At 40.7% G+C, this 14,072-nt stretch overlaps 1 protein-coding gene across 2 annotated transcripts in view; it reads right to left on the reverse strand.

Annotated features, from left to right (window-relative positions):
• Positions 1-14,072, reverse strand: part of LOC138850668 (coiled-coil domain-containing protein 30-like) — a 46,080-nt gene that overhangs the window by 19,263 nt on the left and 12,745 nt on the right. For both annotated transcript variants that reach the window (XM_070078642.1, XM_070078643.1), the window contains exons 3-4: positions 13,837-13,990; positions 8,369-8,440 (exon numbers count right to left, since the gene is read on the reverse strand). In XM_070078642.1, the coding sequence (XP_069934743.1) occupies positions 8,369-8,440; positions 13,837-13,990 (226 nt within the window). The remainder of the gene's footprint in view (positions 1-8,368; positions 8,441-13,836; positions 13,991-14,072) is intronic.

Raw genomic sequence — 14,072 nt, forward strand, 5'->3', positions numbered from 1 at the left:
TTTAAAACCAATGTTAATGGATCTAAAGGGAGACATAGACTCTAATACAGTAATAATGGAGGACTTCAACCCTCCACTTTTATAAATAGGCAAATCAATTAGACAAAAATCAACAGAGAAACAACAGAGGTAATCTACACTAGGGACCAAATGGACTTAGTTGGTATCTATAGAACATTTTATTCCACAGCTGAAGAATACACATTCTTTTCATGAGTGCATGGAACTTTCTCTAGGATAGACCATATGTGAGGTCATAAGACAAGTCTCAACAAATTCAAGAAAATTGAAATCATATCATGCATCTTTTGTGACCACAATGGAATGAAGTTGAAAATTAACAACTTAAGAAACTCTAGGAAAAATGCAAGCACATGGAGACTGAACAACATGCTCCTGAATAAACAGTAGGTCATAGAAGAAATCAAAAGGGAAATAAAAAAAAATTCCTGGAAGTGATTGAAGATGACAACACAATATATCAAAATTTATGGGATACAGCAAAAGTAGTATTAAGAGGGAAGTTTATAGCAATTGGTGCCTACATCAAGAAATTGGAAAGGCATCAAAGAAACAATCTAACAATGAATCTCAAGGACCTAGAAAAAATAACAAGTCTAAAATTAGAAGGAGGAAAGAAAAAATTAAAGAATAAATAAACAAAATTGGACCTCAAAAATATGAACGATTAGTGAAATGAAATGAAGAGGTGGTTTTTAAAAAAATAAACAAAATTGATACACTGTCAGCCTAACTAATCAAAAAAAAGGTATAAGACCCAAATTAATAAATCAAAGAAGAAAAAGGAGATGTTACAATAGATACCACAGAAATAAAAGAATCATCAGGATATACTACAAACAGCTTTATGAAAACAAAAGGGAAAATCCAGAAGAAATGGATAGATTTCTGGACACATACAATCTACTAAAATTGAGTCATGAAGACACAGAAAACATAAATAGACCAATAACCAAGACAAAAATTGAATCAGTAATAAAGACCCCCCCCCCCCCCAAAAAAAAAAAAAGCCCAGGCCTGGATGGTTTCACTGCTGAATTCTTTTGTTTGTTTGTTTGTTTTAAATTTATATTTATTCATATAAAAGTCAGAGTTACACAAAGAAAGAAGGAGAGGCAGAGAGAGAGAGAGAGGTCTTCTATCTGCTGGTTCACTCCCCAGTTGGCCGCAATGACCGGAGCTGTTCTGATCTGAAGCCAGGATCCAGGAGCTTCTTCTGGGTCTCCCATACTGGTGTAGGGGACCAAGGACTTGGGCCATCTTCTACTGCTTTCCCAGGCCATAGTGGAAAGCTGGATCAGAAGTGGAGCAGCCGGAACTTGAACCGGCGCCCATATGGGATGTCAGCACTTCAGGCAGCAGCTTTACCCACTACACCACAGCGCCAGCCCCTCACTGCTGAATTATACAAAATCTTTTTTTTTTTTTTTTTTTTTTTTTTTTTTTTTTTTTTTTTTACAGGCAGAGTGGACAGTGAGAGAGAGAGACAGAGAGAAAGGTCTTCCTTTGCCGTTGGTTCACCCTCCAATGGCCGCCACGGCCAGCGCTGCTGTGGCCTGCGCACTGCGCTGATCCGATGGCAGGAGCCAGGTACTTTTCCTGGTCTCCCATGGGGTGCAGGGCCCAAGCACCTGGGCCATCCTCCACTGCACTCCCGGGCCACAGCAGAGAGCTGGCCTGGAAGAGGGGCAACTGGGACAGAATTCGGCGCCCCAACAGGGACTAGAACCCAGTATGCCGGCGCTGCTAGGCGGAGGATTAGCCTAGTGAGCCACGGCGCCAGCCTACAAAATCTTTAAAGAACTAGTTCCAATTCTTCTCAGACTATTCAAAACAATTAAAAGGGAGAGAATCCTCCCAAACTCTTTTTATGAGGCCAGCATCACCTTAATTCCAAAACAAGAAACAGATATGGAAAAAAAAAAAAAAAAAACAGAACAACAGAACTATAGACCAATATCCCTGAGAAATACAGATATAAAAATCTACAACAGATTACTAGGTAATCAGATCCAGCAAGAGCACTCATCAGGGCCAATGTGATTTATTTCTTATATGCGGGGATGGTTCAACATATGCAATTAATAAATTTGATATATTGCATTAACTGAAGAATAAAAACAATATGATTATCTCAATAGATGCACATTTGATAAAATATAACACTCTTTCGTGATAAAAAAAAATCTTAAGCAAATTGGGGATTGAAGGAACATTTCTCAGCACAACCAAGGCAATATATGATAAAAACATAGCCAGCATCATATTGGGGAAAAGTCAGAAACATTTCCACTAAGATTCAGAACCAGACAAGGATTTACACTCTCACCACTGTTATTTAAGATAGTTTTTAAAAAATATTTTTCCTTGTTCATGATGTTTCTCACTTTTTAAAAAAGATTTATTTATTTATTTTAAAGTCAGAATTACACAGAAAGACAAGGAGAGCCAGATATATATAGAGAGGGGTCTTCCATCTGCTGGTTCACTCCCCAAATGGCCATAATGGCCAGAGCTGCGCCGACCCAAAGCTAGGAGCCAGGAGCTTCTTTCTGAGTCTCCCACGTGGGTGCAAGGGCCCAAGGACTTGGGCCATCTTCTACTGCTTTCCCAGGCCATGGCAGAGAGCTGGATTAGAAGTGGAACAGGGTCTTGAACTGGCACCCAGATGGTATGCTGGCACTATAGGCAACTTTACCTGCTAAGCCAAAGCGCTGGTCCCTTAATATAGTTTTAGCCACAGCCATTAGGCAAGGAAAAGTAAAAGAACTCAAAGGGATAGAAATTGGAAAGGAGAAAGTCAAATTATCCCTGCTTGCTGATGACATGATCCTATTTATAAGAAAGTCAAAAGTCTTCACCAAGAGACTATTGGAATTTTTTTTTTTGACAGGCAGAGTGGACAGTGAGAGAGAGAGACAGAGAGAAAGGTCTTCCTTTGCCATTGGTTCACCCTCCAATGGCCGCCGCGGCCGGCGCGCTGTGGCCGGCGCACCGCACTGATCCGATGGCAGGAGCCAGGAGCCAGGTGCTTTTCCTGGTCTCCCATGGGGTGCAGGGCCCAAGCACCTGGGCCATCCTCCACTGCACTCCCTGGCCACAGCAGAGGGCTGGCCTGGAAGAGGGGCAACCGGGACAGAATCCGGCGCCCCGACCGGGATTAGAACCCGGTGTGCCGGCGCCGCAAGGCGGAGGATTAGGCTAGTGAGCCGCGGTGCCGGCCCGAGACTATTGGAATTTATAAGAGAGTTTTTGATAAAGTTGCAGGACATAAAATCAACACACAAAAATAACTAGCCTTTGTATACAAAGAATGCCATGGCTGAGAAAAAAAGAAAAAAAGATCATTATGATTCACAATAGCTATAACAATTTTAAATACCTTGGAATAAATTTAACTAAGGACATGAAAGAGTTCTGCAATGAAAATTACAAAAAATTAAACAAAGAAATAGAAGGTGACACACCCACACAAAAATTGAAAAATCTTCCATGTTCATGGACTGGAAGAATTAATATCATCAAAATGTCCATACTACCCAAAATAATTTACAGATTCGATGCACTCCCAATCAAAATCCCAAAGACATTCTCTCAAATCTAGAAAAAACAATGCTAAATATCATATGGAAACACAAGAAATCCTGAACAAATAAAGAAATCTTAAACAACAAAACAAAGCTGGTGGCATCACAATACCAGATTTAAAGACAAACTACAGGGCAGTTATAATGAAAATAGCCAGGCAGTGGCATAAAAATAGCATGCATACCAATGGAACAGAATAGAAACTCTAGAAATTAATCCACACATCTCCAACCAATTAATCATTGACAAACAAGCTAAAATTAATCCCTGCAGAAAGGACAGTCTCTTAAAAAATGGTGCTGAAAAAATTGGATCTTCATTGGCAAAAGTATGAAACAAGACCCCTACATTACATCTTATATAAAAATCAATTCTTCATGGATAAAGGACCTAAATCTATGACCTGACACCATCAAATTAGTGGATGAATACATCAGGGAAACTCTGCAAGACATTGGCATAGGCAAAGAATTCTTACAAAAGACCCCAAAAGCACAAGTAATAAAAGCAAAAATAGACAAGTGAAATTACACCAGAATAAGAACCTTCTGCACTGCAAAGGAAACACTCAACAAAATGAAGAGGCAACTGATAGAATGGGAGAAAATATTTGCAAACTATGCAACTGAAAAAGGATTAATATTCAGAATTTTTTAAAGAGCTCAAGAAACTCAACAATCACAAAACAAATGGCCCAGTCATGAAATGGGCAAAGGACATGAACAGGCATTTTTCAAAAGATGAAATTCAAATGGCCAGCAGTCACATGAAAATATGCTCAGGATTGCTAGCCATCAGGGAAATGAAAATCAAAACTACACTGAGGTTTCACTTCACCCTACTTAGAGTGGTTATCATCCAAAAATAAAAAAGCAATAAACACTGATGAGGACAAGTGGAAAAAGTTCATCTTTTTTTTTTTTTTTTATTATTTTGACAGGCAGAGTGGACAGTGAGAGAGAGAGACAGAGAGAAAGGTCTTCCTTTGCCGTTGGTTCACCCTCCAATGGCCGCCGCGGCCGGCGCGCTGCGGCTGGCGCAGCGCGCTGATCCGATGGCAGGAGCCAGGAGCCAGGTGCTTTTCCTGGTCTCCCATGGGGTGCAGGGCCCAAGCACCTGGGCCATCCTCCACTGCACTCCCTGGCCACAGCAGAGGGCTGGCCTGGAAGAGGGGCAACCGGGACAGAATCCGGCGCCCCGACCGGGACTAGAACCCGGTGTGCCGGCGCCGCTAGGCGGAGGATTAGCCTAGTGAGCCCCGGCGCCGGCCCAAAAGTTCATCTTATACACTGTTGGTGGGAATGTAAACTAGTACAACCATTATGGAAGACAGTATGGAGATTCCTCAGAAATCTGAAAATAGATCTACCATCTATCTATCTCACTCCTGGGAATTTACCCAAAGGAAATGAAATCAGTATATGAAAGATTTATCTGTTGCAATGACTTTGAATAGCTCTTGGCATGACTGTTGAGGAACATTTCTTTTGTTGTTGCTGTTTTGTGTGTGTGTGTGTGTGTGTGTATGTGCAAATTGTTGAACTCTTTACTTAGTATAGAGTTGGTTTTCTGTGTATAAAGTTAATAAAAAAGGGATCTTAGTGGAGAATGAGACTGGAGATGCAAGAGGGGGAGGAGATGTGGAGAGTGGGTAGGAGGGCGGGTATAGTGGGAAGAATCACTATATTCCTAAAGTTGTACTTATGATGCATGAAGTTTGTATTCCTTAAATAAAGGGTTTCTTTGGGGGAAAATAAAATAAAATTTTAAAAAATAAAAAATAGAAAGATTTATCTGTACCTCGATGTTCATTGCAGCTTAAGTGACAATAGCTAAGATATGGAATCAACCCAGATGTCCATCAACTGATAAAGAAAATGTGGTATATATATACTATGGAATACTTCTCAGCTGTAAAAAGAAAAATATCCTCTCTTTTGCAAAAAACTGGATGTGAATATAAATGCTTATGCTTAGAGAAATAAACCAGTCCTAAAAAGAAAAATATTGTATGTTTTACCTGATTTGTGGTAACTAATATACACAGCACAAAAAATGCAATGTACATGAGTGAAATTGACATTTTGAGATTTGATTATTATTTATAGCCCTTGTTTATACTCTTGAGGATCAATGGTTTTTCTACTTACTACTTGTTGAATTCTTTATTTGGTAGAGGGGTAAGCTGGTGATTATAAAATAAACTGAAAGTATATCACTGTTGGCCGGCGCCGTGGCTCAACAGGCTAATCCTCTGCCTTGCGGCGCCGGCACACCGGGTTCTAGTCCCGGTTGGGGTGCTGGATTCTGTCCCGGTTGCCCCTCTTCCAGGCCAGCTCCCTGCTGTGGCCCGGGAGTGCAGTGGAGGATGGCCCAAGTGCTTGGGCCCTGCACCTGCATGGGAGACCAGGAAAAGCACCTGGCTCCTGGCTTCGGATCAGTGCGATGCGCCGGCCGCAGTACACCGGCCGCCACGGCCATTTGAGGGTGAACCAAGGGCAAAAGGAAGACCTTTCTCTCTGTCTCTCTGTCTCACTGTCCACTCTGCCTGTCCAAAAAAAAAAAAAAAAAAGTATATCACTGCAAAAATTAAAAGAAAAAAAAAGAAAGGAAGGAGGGTGGAGTGTGGACAGGAGGGAAGATAGGGTGGGAAGTATCATCATGCTCTTAAATCTGTATAAATGAAATACATGAAATTTGTTCACGGAATATAAATAAAAAATTTAAGGTAAAAAAATATAAAAAACAGGAATATTAAGAAAAATGAAAGTTAAGAAATATTCAATTTTCTGGAGCTTATATAAAACGATGTTATTTATTCTTTGAGCATCTGTTAGAATTTGCTCATAGTGAATTTAGTGAAGCTGTCTGAGCCTAGGATTTTCTTTGTGGGAAGATTTTGAACTACAAGTTCAATTTCCTTATTACCATTAGGGCCATCTCTTTGTATGAGTAAGGTTTGGTAGTTTGTGTTTTACAAAGAATGTGTTCATGTCGTTCAGATCATCACATTTAATGGCATAATGTTATTCATCATTTCTATTATTATCTTTTTAATGTGTAGAAATATTCTCTCTGTTATGTCTGACACTGGCAATTTGTGAATTTATATCTTCTGTTTTTTTCAAGATCAGTCTAGTCAGAGGCTTATCCAATGTTATTGATCATTGTGAAGAACCAGCTCTTGGTTCTACAGATTTACTCCACTGTGGTTCTATTTTGTGTCTTATTCATTCTAACTCTTATTTTTGATAACTTGTCCCTTCTGCTTGCTAAAGGTTTAATTTGCTTTTCTTATTCTGAATTGTTAATGTGTAAGCCTAGATTATTTTAAGTCCTTTTTTGATGTCTGGTAGAAACATCAAATACTATAAGTTCCCTCTAAACACTGATTAAATTGCATCCCACAAATGTTGATATTGCTGTTTTTTATTTTCTTCAATTCAAAATACTTTCTAATGTAACTTGTAATATTTTTTCTCTGAAGACATGGGCTTTTCAGAAGTATGTTGTTTAACTGCCAAATATTTGGAGATTTTTTCAATATATTTCTGCTACTGGTTTTTAGCTTATTTCCATTATGGTCAGAGAACATAATTTGTATGACTTTAGTTCTGCACAGCAATTTTGTCCTATGGCTCAGGGTGGCCTCTCTCGGTGAAAGTTCCACGGGTACATGAAAAAAGTGTGCATTCTGGTAGAATTTTCTATGCATATCAACTAGGTCTTTTTTTTTTTTTTTTAACAGGCAGAGTGGACAGTGAGAGACAGAGCGACAGAGAGAAAGGTCTTCCTTTTGCCGTTGGTTCACCCTCCAATGGCCGCCACGGCCAGCGCACCGTGCTGATCCAAAGATAGGAGCCAGGTGCTTCTCCTGGTCTCCCATGGGGTGCAGGGCCCAAGCACCTGGGCCATCCTCCACTGCACTCCCGGGCCACAGCAGAGAGCTGGCCTGGAAGAGGGGCAACCGGGACAGAATCTGGCACCCCGACCGGGACTAGAACCCGGTGTGCCGGCGCTGCTAGGCGGAGGATTAGCCTATTGAGCCACGGCGCCAGCCTCAACTAGGTCTTGTTGGTAACATTTTCAGTCTTCTCTATCCTAATTTTTTCTGTTTACTTGCTCCATTGATTGCTAAGAAAGCAATATTCATTTTATAATTATATTCATATATCTTTGAAAAGGAGAGCACATCTAATTTTAGAATTATTTAAAGCTGATAAACACATTTTAAATGACTTGTATAGCTGTTATTGTTACAACACTCAAATAGCTAGTAGCATTTCTATGTAGTCAAGCTAGGGTCAAATACATTAATTCAGCAATGATCCCAAACCTATTGGCTTTGCAGTAAACAAATATATGTGAAGTATGGTTAAATGCATATATGCTGTCTTGCTCTCAGTGGTTCTAGTAAAATATGTACTGTTGGTGTTCATGACAGGTTTTGGAATTAGCCAAATAGGAATCCAAATGCCAGTCCTGATACTTAATGATTGGAGAGCTCATTTAATGTTGCTAAGACTCAGTTTCTTTATGAAATGGGAATAATAATACTCACTACTTAGAGTTGTTGTGACAATTAGAGATAATGCAGTGAAGACCCTGGCATAGTACTTGTCACTTAATAAACAAATGGTAGAAGTAATAGCAATAGTAATATTAGCAGTAGTAATCACTATTTCAGGTATTAAATATTATTTAATGTTATTACATTATTGCTTAATTTATTATCATTACTTCTGCTAGAATAACTCACCATTTTCTTTCAGTTTTATCAAATTTTCTTTCAGTTTCTCAATTTCTAGATGAGCCTTCTCAAGTGCAGAATCTAAAAGAAAAAAATATCTGCGTAAGAAGCAAATGATTAGTACAGCAATCTCAGTTCAAATAACTCTATCTTTGGGGCATTACCTTTCTTTTTTGAAAAAAAAAATTTTTATTTAATGAATGCATTTTTTGGTGGGCGTCGCAGCTCACTAGGCTAATCCTCCGCCTGCGGCGCCGGCACCCCGGGTTCTAGTCCAATTTGGGGTGCCGGTTCTGTCCTGGTTGCTCCTCTTCCAGTCCAGCTTTCTGCTGTGGCCCGGGAAGGCAGTGAAGGATGGCCCAAGTGCTTGGGCCCTGCACCTGCATGGGAGACCAGGAGGAAGCACCTGGCTCCTGGCTTTGGATCGGCACGGCGCGCCAGCCGTGGCAGCCATTTGGGGGATGAATGCATTTTTCATAGGTACAACTTTAGGTTACCTACCCTCCTATCCCAACTCCCATCCCACCTACTCCCTCTCCCATCACCTTCCTCATTATGGTTCATTTTTAGTTTAATTTTATATACAGAAGACCAACTCTGGGACATTACCTTTCATCTGACTAACTGTCCTTGGAGTTTCTGCATAAATGCTATCTCCTCTAGCAGGGTAGGTTCTATGTATGAATATACATATAGAGTGCATATATACACAAGCTAAGATGGCGAAGGTACAATTAGGTATCAGAATTTTATGAAATACGCAGTCTATTTTGACTAAAACATCATTATGCAAGCACATGACTATACTCAGAATTTTCCCAATGTCTGCTAGAGAGAGGGAGAAGGATGGGGAGGGGGGAGAGAATTTCAGGACACAGCTTTTGGTGCTGTTGGAGAATTGTATGAGGGTGGCAGAAGTCATTGGAGTTGATCGAATTTGAGGTGTCTAATCCAGATCTTACCCCTCTGCCTCCTGACATCTCCTAATCACCAGTGTATGACTAGTGGGTCACCAATACTGTCAGGATGGAAAATCTCCTAGAGGCAAGGAGCTAATGTGAATCTTACAAGAGATCACTCCTCTTTCTCTCCTTCTCTCCTCCCTCCCTCCCTCCCTCCCTCCCTCCTTTCTTTCTCGTTCTTTCTCTTTCTCTCTCTCTGTCTCTCTCTCTCCCTCCCTCCCTCCCTCCCTCCCTCCCTCCTCCTCCTCCTCCTCTTCTTTTCTTTCTTTTCTTTCTTTCTTTCTTTCTTTCTTTCTTTCTTTCTTTCTTTCTTTCTTTCTAGGCAGAATGAGTGAGAGAGAAACGTCTTCCTTCTGCTGGTTCACCCCTGCAAATGGCCACCACAGCCAGCGCTGCACTGATCTGAAGCCAGGAGCCAGGTGCTTCCTCCTGGTCTCCCATGCAGGTGCAGGGCCCAAGCACCTGGGCCATCCTCCAATGCACTCCCAGGCCACAGCAGAAAGCTGGACTGGAAGAGGAGCAACCAGGACAGAACTGGCACCCCAACCAGGACTAGAACCCAGAGTGGTGGCGCAGCCAGCCAAGAGATCACTCCTAACCAGGGTGAGTCTATCAGCACAATTGTGCATTACAAATTACACCCAAATTATAATTACACCCAAACACTCAGTTTTTTCAAGCAAATTCCAATTTAACCTATCAGTTTCACCTAAAATTATTCTCCTAAATATAGCAATAGTACTGCTACTGCTGCTACCACCAGTAGCAGTTATTAATATCAGAGATATATTTAGTTGGTGACATGTGTTTACTTTATAGTCATATGAGGTTTTTTTTTTTTAAACTATTTATTTGAATGAGAGAGAGAGAAAGAGAGAGAGAATCTTCTATCTATTAGTTCATTTCCTAGAGCCTACAACAGCCAGGGCCTGGCCAAAGTCAGGTGCCAAGAATGAAATCTGAGTCTCCCACATGGATTGCAGAGACCCAAGTACTTCAGTGATCATCTTAGCAGGAAGCTGGATCAGAAAGGGAAGCAGAACTAGATCCCAGTCAGTGTGATATGGGATGTGGGCATCCCAAGCAGCAGCTTAACCTGTGGTGCCACAATGCCTGCCCCTAATCTCAGATATGTCAATCATGATGACAAATCTCTAAAACAGATATTAATATGCTCATTTTATAGATGAGACAAGAAAGGCTCAGAAAAGTAAAGCAACTTATCCAATGTCACACAGCTAGTAAATGCCATGGTTGGAATGTAAGACTAGGTTTGCTTTCACTGGGCCTGAGATGTGAGAACAGCTTCTGTTATACTCAAAGAATGGTTTTCCAACATATTCTTCCTTAGAAGAAGGAGAGTGATGTTAGGCAGAAAGGATGTTACAGAAAGCGAGAATGGTATGAGTAAGGAAAGGAAGAAGAACAGAGCAAAGAAGGGGAGGCTGAAGAGACTGCTTAGTGTTGTGGGAACTATATGTAGTCGAATACTGCTTGTGTCTACAGTGCCAGGGGTTAGGACAAGCGTGAGATCCGAGCAGGAGAGACAGGCAGGCGCCAAACCACAAAAGCCTTATTTACTACACAGGAGAGTTCAGGATTTATTACCCAAGCCAGCGGCCTCCAAACTGAACAGGAACTTCAGGTATTCTGAAATATTTGATTTCATTTCCATTTTAAGATAGCTATTTTCATGGTAACAGACAAAACTGAATATATTGTACACCAAATTTAAACAGTTTCAGAGACCATCAGACTCATTAACTTGTGTTGCCAGGTTAGCTTCTTCTGTTGCATTTGTGAAGATATTTAAAACTCGTAGCTCCATTTACTTTTTTTAAAAAAAGATTTGTTTATTTTAAAGTCAGAGTTACACACAAAGAGAAGGAGAAGAGAGAGAGAGAGAGAGAGAGAGAGAGAGAGAGAGAGAGAGAGATCTTCCATCTGCTGGTTCACTCCCCAGATGCAACAGCTGGAGCTGCATTGATCTGAAGCCAGGAGCCAGGAGCTTCTTCCAGGTGTCCCACGTAGGGGCAGGGGCCCAAGGACTTGGGCCATTTTCTACTGCTTTCCCAGGCCATAGCCAAGAGCTGGATCAGATGTGGAGTAGTTGGGTCTCGAACCAGCGCCCATATGGGATGCCGGTGCTTCAGGCCAGGGCGTTAACCTGCTGCGCCACAGTGGTGTCCCCTCCCACCATTTTTTTTCTCTAAAGATTTATTTATTTATTTATTTATTTATTTGAAAGGCAGAGTTTCAGAGAGGCAGAGGCAGAGAGAGAGAGAGGTCTTCTATCCGCTAGTTCACTCTCCAATTGGCCACAATGGACAGAGCTGGGCTGATGCAAAGCCAGGAGCCAGGAGCTTCCTCTGGGTTTCCCACATGTGTGCAGGAGCCTAAGCACTTGGCCCATCTTCTTCTGTTTTCTCAGGCCATAGCAGAGAGCTGGATCAGAAGTGGAGCAACCAGGACTTGAACCAGCATCCATATGGGATTCCAGCACTTCAGGTGGCGGCTTTACCCACTATGCCACAGCGTCAGCCCCCATCATCTGGCTTTTAACAACAATCAACTCACAGCAAATCTTGTTTCACTTACACCCTTTACATATTGTATTAGTTTTCTAACATTGTATAACAAATTACCACAAACTCAGTAGATTAAAACATCATCCGAGGGTTAGTTCACAGTTCTCCCTCAAGTTAAATCCCTCTCACACTTCAAATCTGTGCCAGGAAAAGGCCAACCCATTTAAGGGCCCATCTGATTAGATCAGACTCACCAAAGATAATTTTCCTTCAGACCAGCCTATTTGTGATAACTGTACTTGCACAATCTCTTCACAGCAGCATCTCCATTGCATTTGGCTGCATACTTGGAAAAAGTTGTGTGTATACCAGCAGTGAACTATGACAACCCATGCGAAATGCTGTGTACCCAGGCGTTCATTAGACACTCAGTGCTCAAGGTGTTTACTGGGGGCTGCTCACATCTGCACTTTCTGCCTAGTGTGTGCCCAAATCCCAGCCTTTCAGAAGGAAAGCAAATCACAGTGTTTGTACAAACAATTTGAGCACAGTGAACCATAATTATCAATTAGGGAATGATGGAAACTCTCCCAAAACCCAAGTTTCCAGATGTTAGTCAAGGACTAACCTTACAAGTAGGACTTCCTTAGGGACAGCAGTGTTAGGCATGGTATGTTAACTATTTTCTGCAGATAGCTACATTATATTTTGTTTATTCAGTCAACCAATTGATGGATAAGTGAGTTGTCTAACTGTTGGCTACTGTGAATAATAGTCTTAGTAACATTCACAGGAAAGTCTTTGTGTGGACAAATGCTTTCATTTTTCCTTGGCAGATCCCTAGAAATGAAATTACTGGGTCATGTGGTAATTTCACTTTTAATATTTTGAGAAATCATCAAATCATTTTCCAAAGTGTCTAACTATTTTACATTCCTACCAGGATTGTATCAGAGTTGCAATTTCTCCACATCCTTGCTAACTCTTACCTTTGTCAATCTTTCTTTATTATAAGCCATTCCAGTGAGTATGAAATAGTATCTCATAGTGGTTTTGTTTGCACTTTCCTAACAACTAAAAGTGTTGTGCATCTTTTTTTAAAAAATGACAAATAAGCATTATATATATTTATGAAGTACAATGTGATGTTTTGATATGTCTGTCTTAACTTTGTTTTGTTCTGCTATAACAGAATACCTGAAACTGGGTAATTTATAATCAACAGAAATGTATTTGGCTCATGGTTCTGGAGGTTGAGAAGTCCAAATTGAGGTGCCACATGTGGCGAAGGCCTTCATCCCATGGTGGATGGCAGGAAAGTAGCCATGCAAGACAGAATAAGAGAACGGGGCCAAACTCATCTTTTTATCAGGAACCCACTCCTGCAATAACTAACGCACTCCCATGATAATGGCATTAACCCATTCATCAGGGCAGAGCCCTCATGACCTAACCACCTCTTAATGGTCCTCCCTCTCAACACTGTTGCCCTGGGGATAAAGATTCCAACACACAAATTCTGAAGGATGCATTCAAGCTAAAACATTTTAGATTGTGATATGAATATACCAAATGAATTAACATATCCAGCACCTCACATACATGTATCAATTTTTGTGATAGAAAGTGTTGAGCATCTTCTCATGTGCCTATTGGTCATTCACATAAACTCTGCCATTTTTAAACTGGGCTATCTTCTTATCATTAAGTGGTAAGATTCCTTATATATTCTGGATATATTTTTTCTCCCAATCTGTGGGTTGGTCTCTTGGGATACTGGGACTTTTGGGGGGTGCTTTTTGGTAGGTATGTTATGTTTATGCTTCAATAAAGATTTCTGAACATCATACAAAATGAGACTGCTTATCAGACTTTTACGTGCTCATCTTGAAAGATATTTTTGTTCAGTGTACTCCTGTTCCATCTTGAGAGAAGATCATTACAGTTAAAACATAGTCAGAAATGGTCATCTGAAACCACATCTTACCTGATTCACTTTGTTCTTTCTCCTTCTCTTGCAGTTCATCAGTGAGCCTTTGAATCTCTGCATGAGCCATCACTAACCTCTTTGCTATGTGTTCAACACCTCTTTCTATGCAGTTTTGAGATGTTTTATTTTTTTCCAGGTCTTCATTATGTGACTGAAATAAAGTTAATTATTTTATTAGTAATAAAACAGTAAATAGTCTTCATGATAAGTTGCTATTTTCTATAATGCTTGAA

The sequence above is a fragment of the Oryctolagus cuniculus genome, chromosome 7, assembly GCF_964237555.1.
Source record: "Oryctolagus cuniculus chromosome 7, mOryCun1.1, whole genome shotgun sequence".
Classification (NCBI taxonomy): Eukaryota; Metazoa; Chordata; class Mammalia; order Lagomorpha; family Leporidae; genus Oryctolagus; species Oryctolagus cuniculus.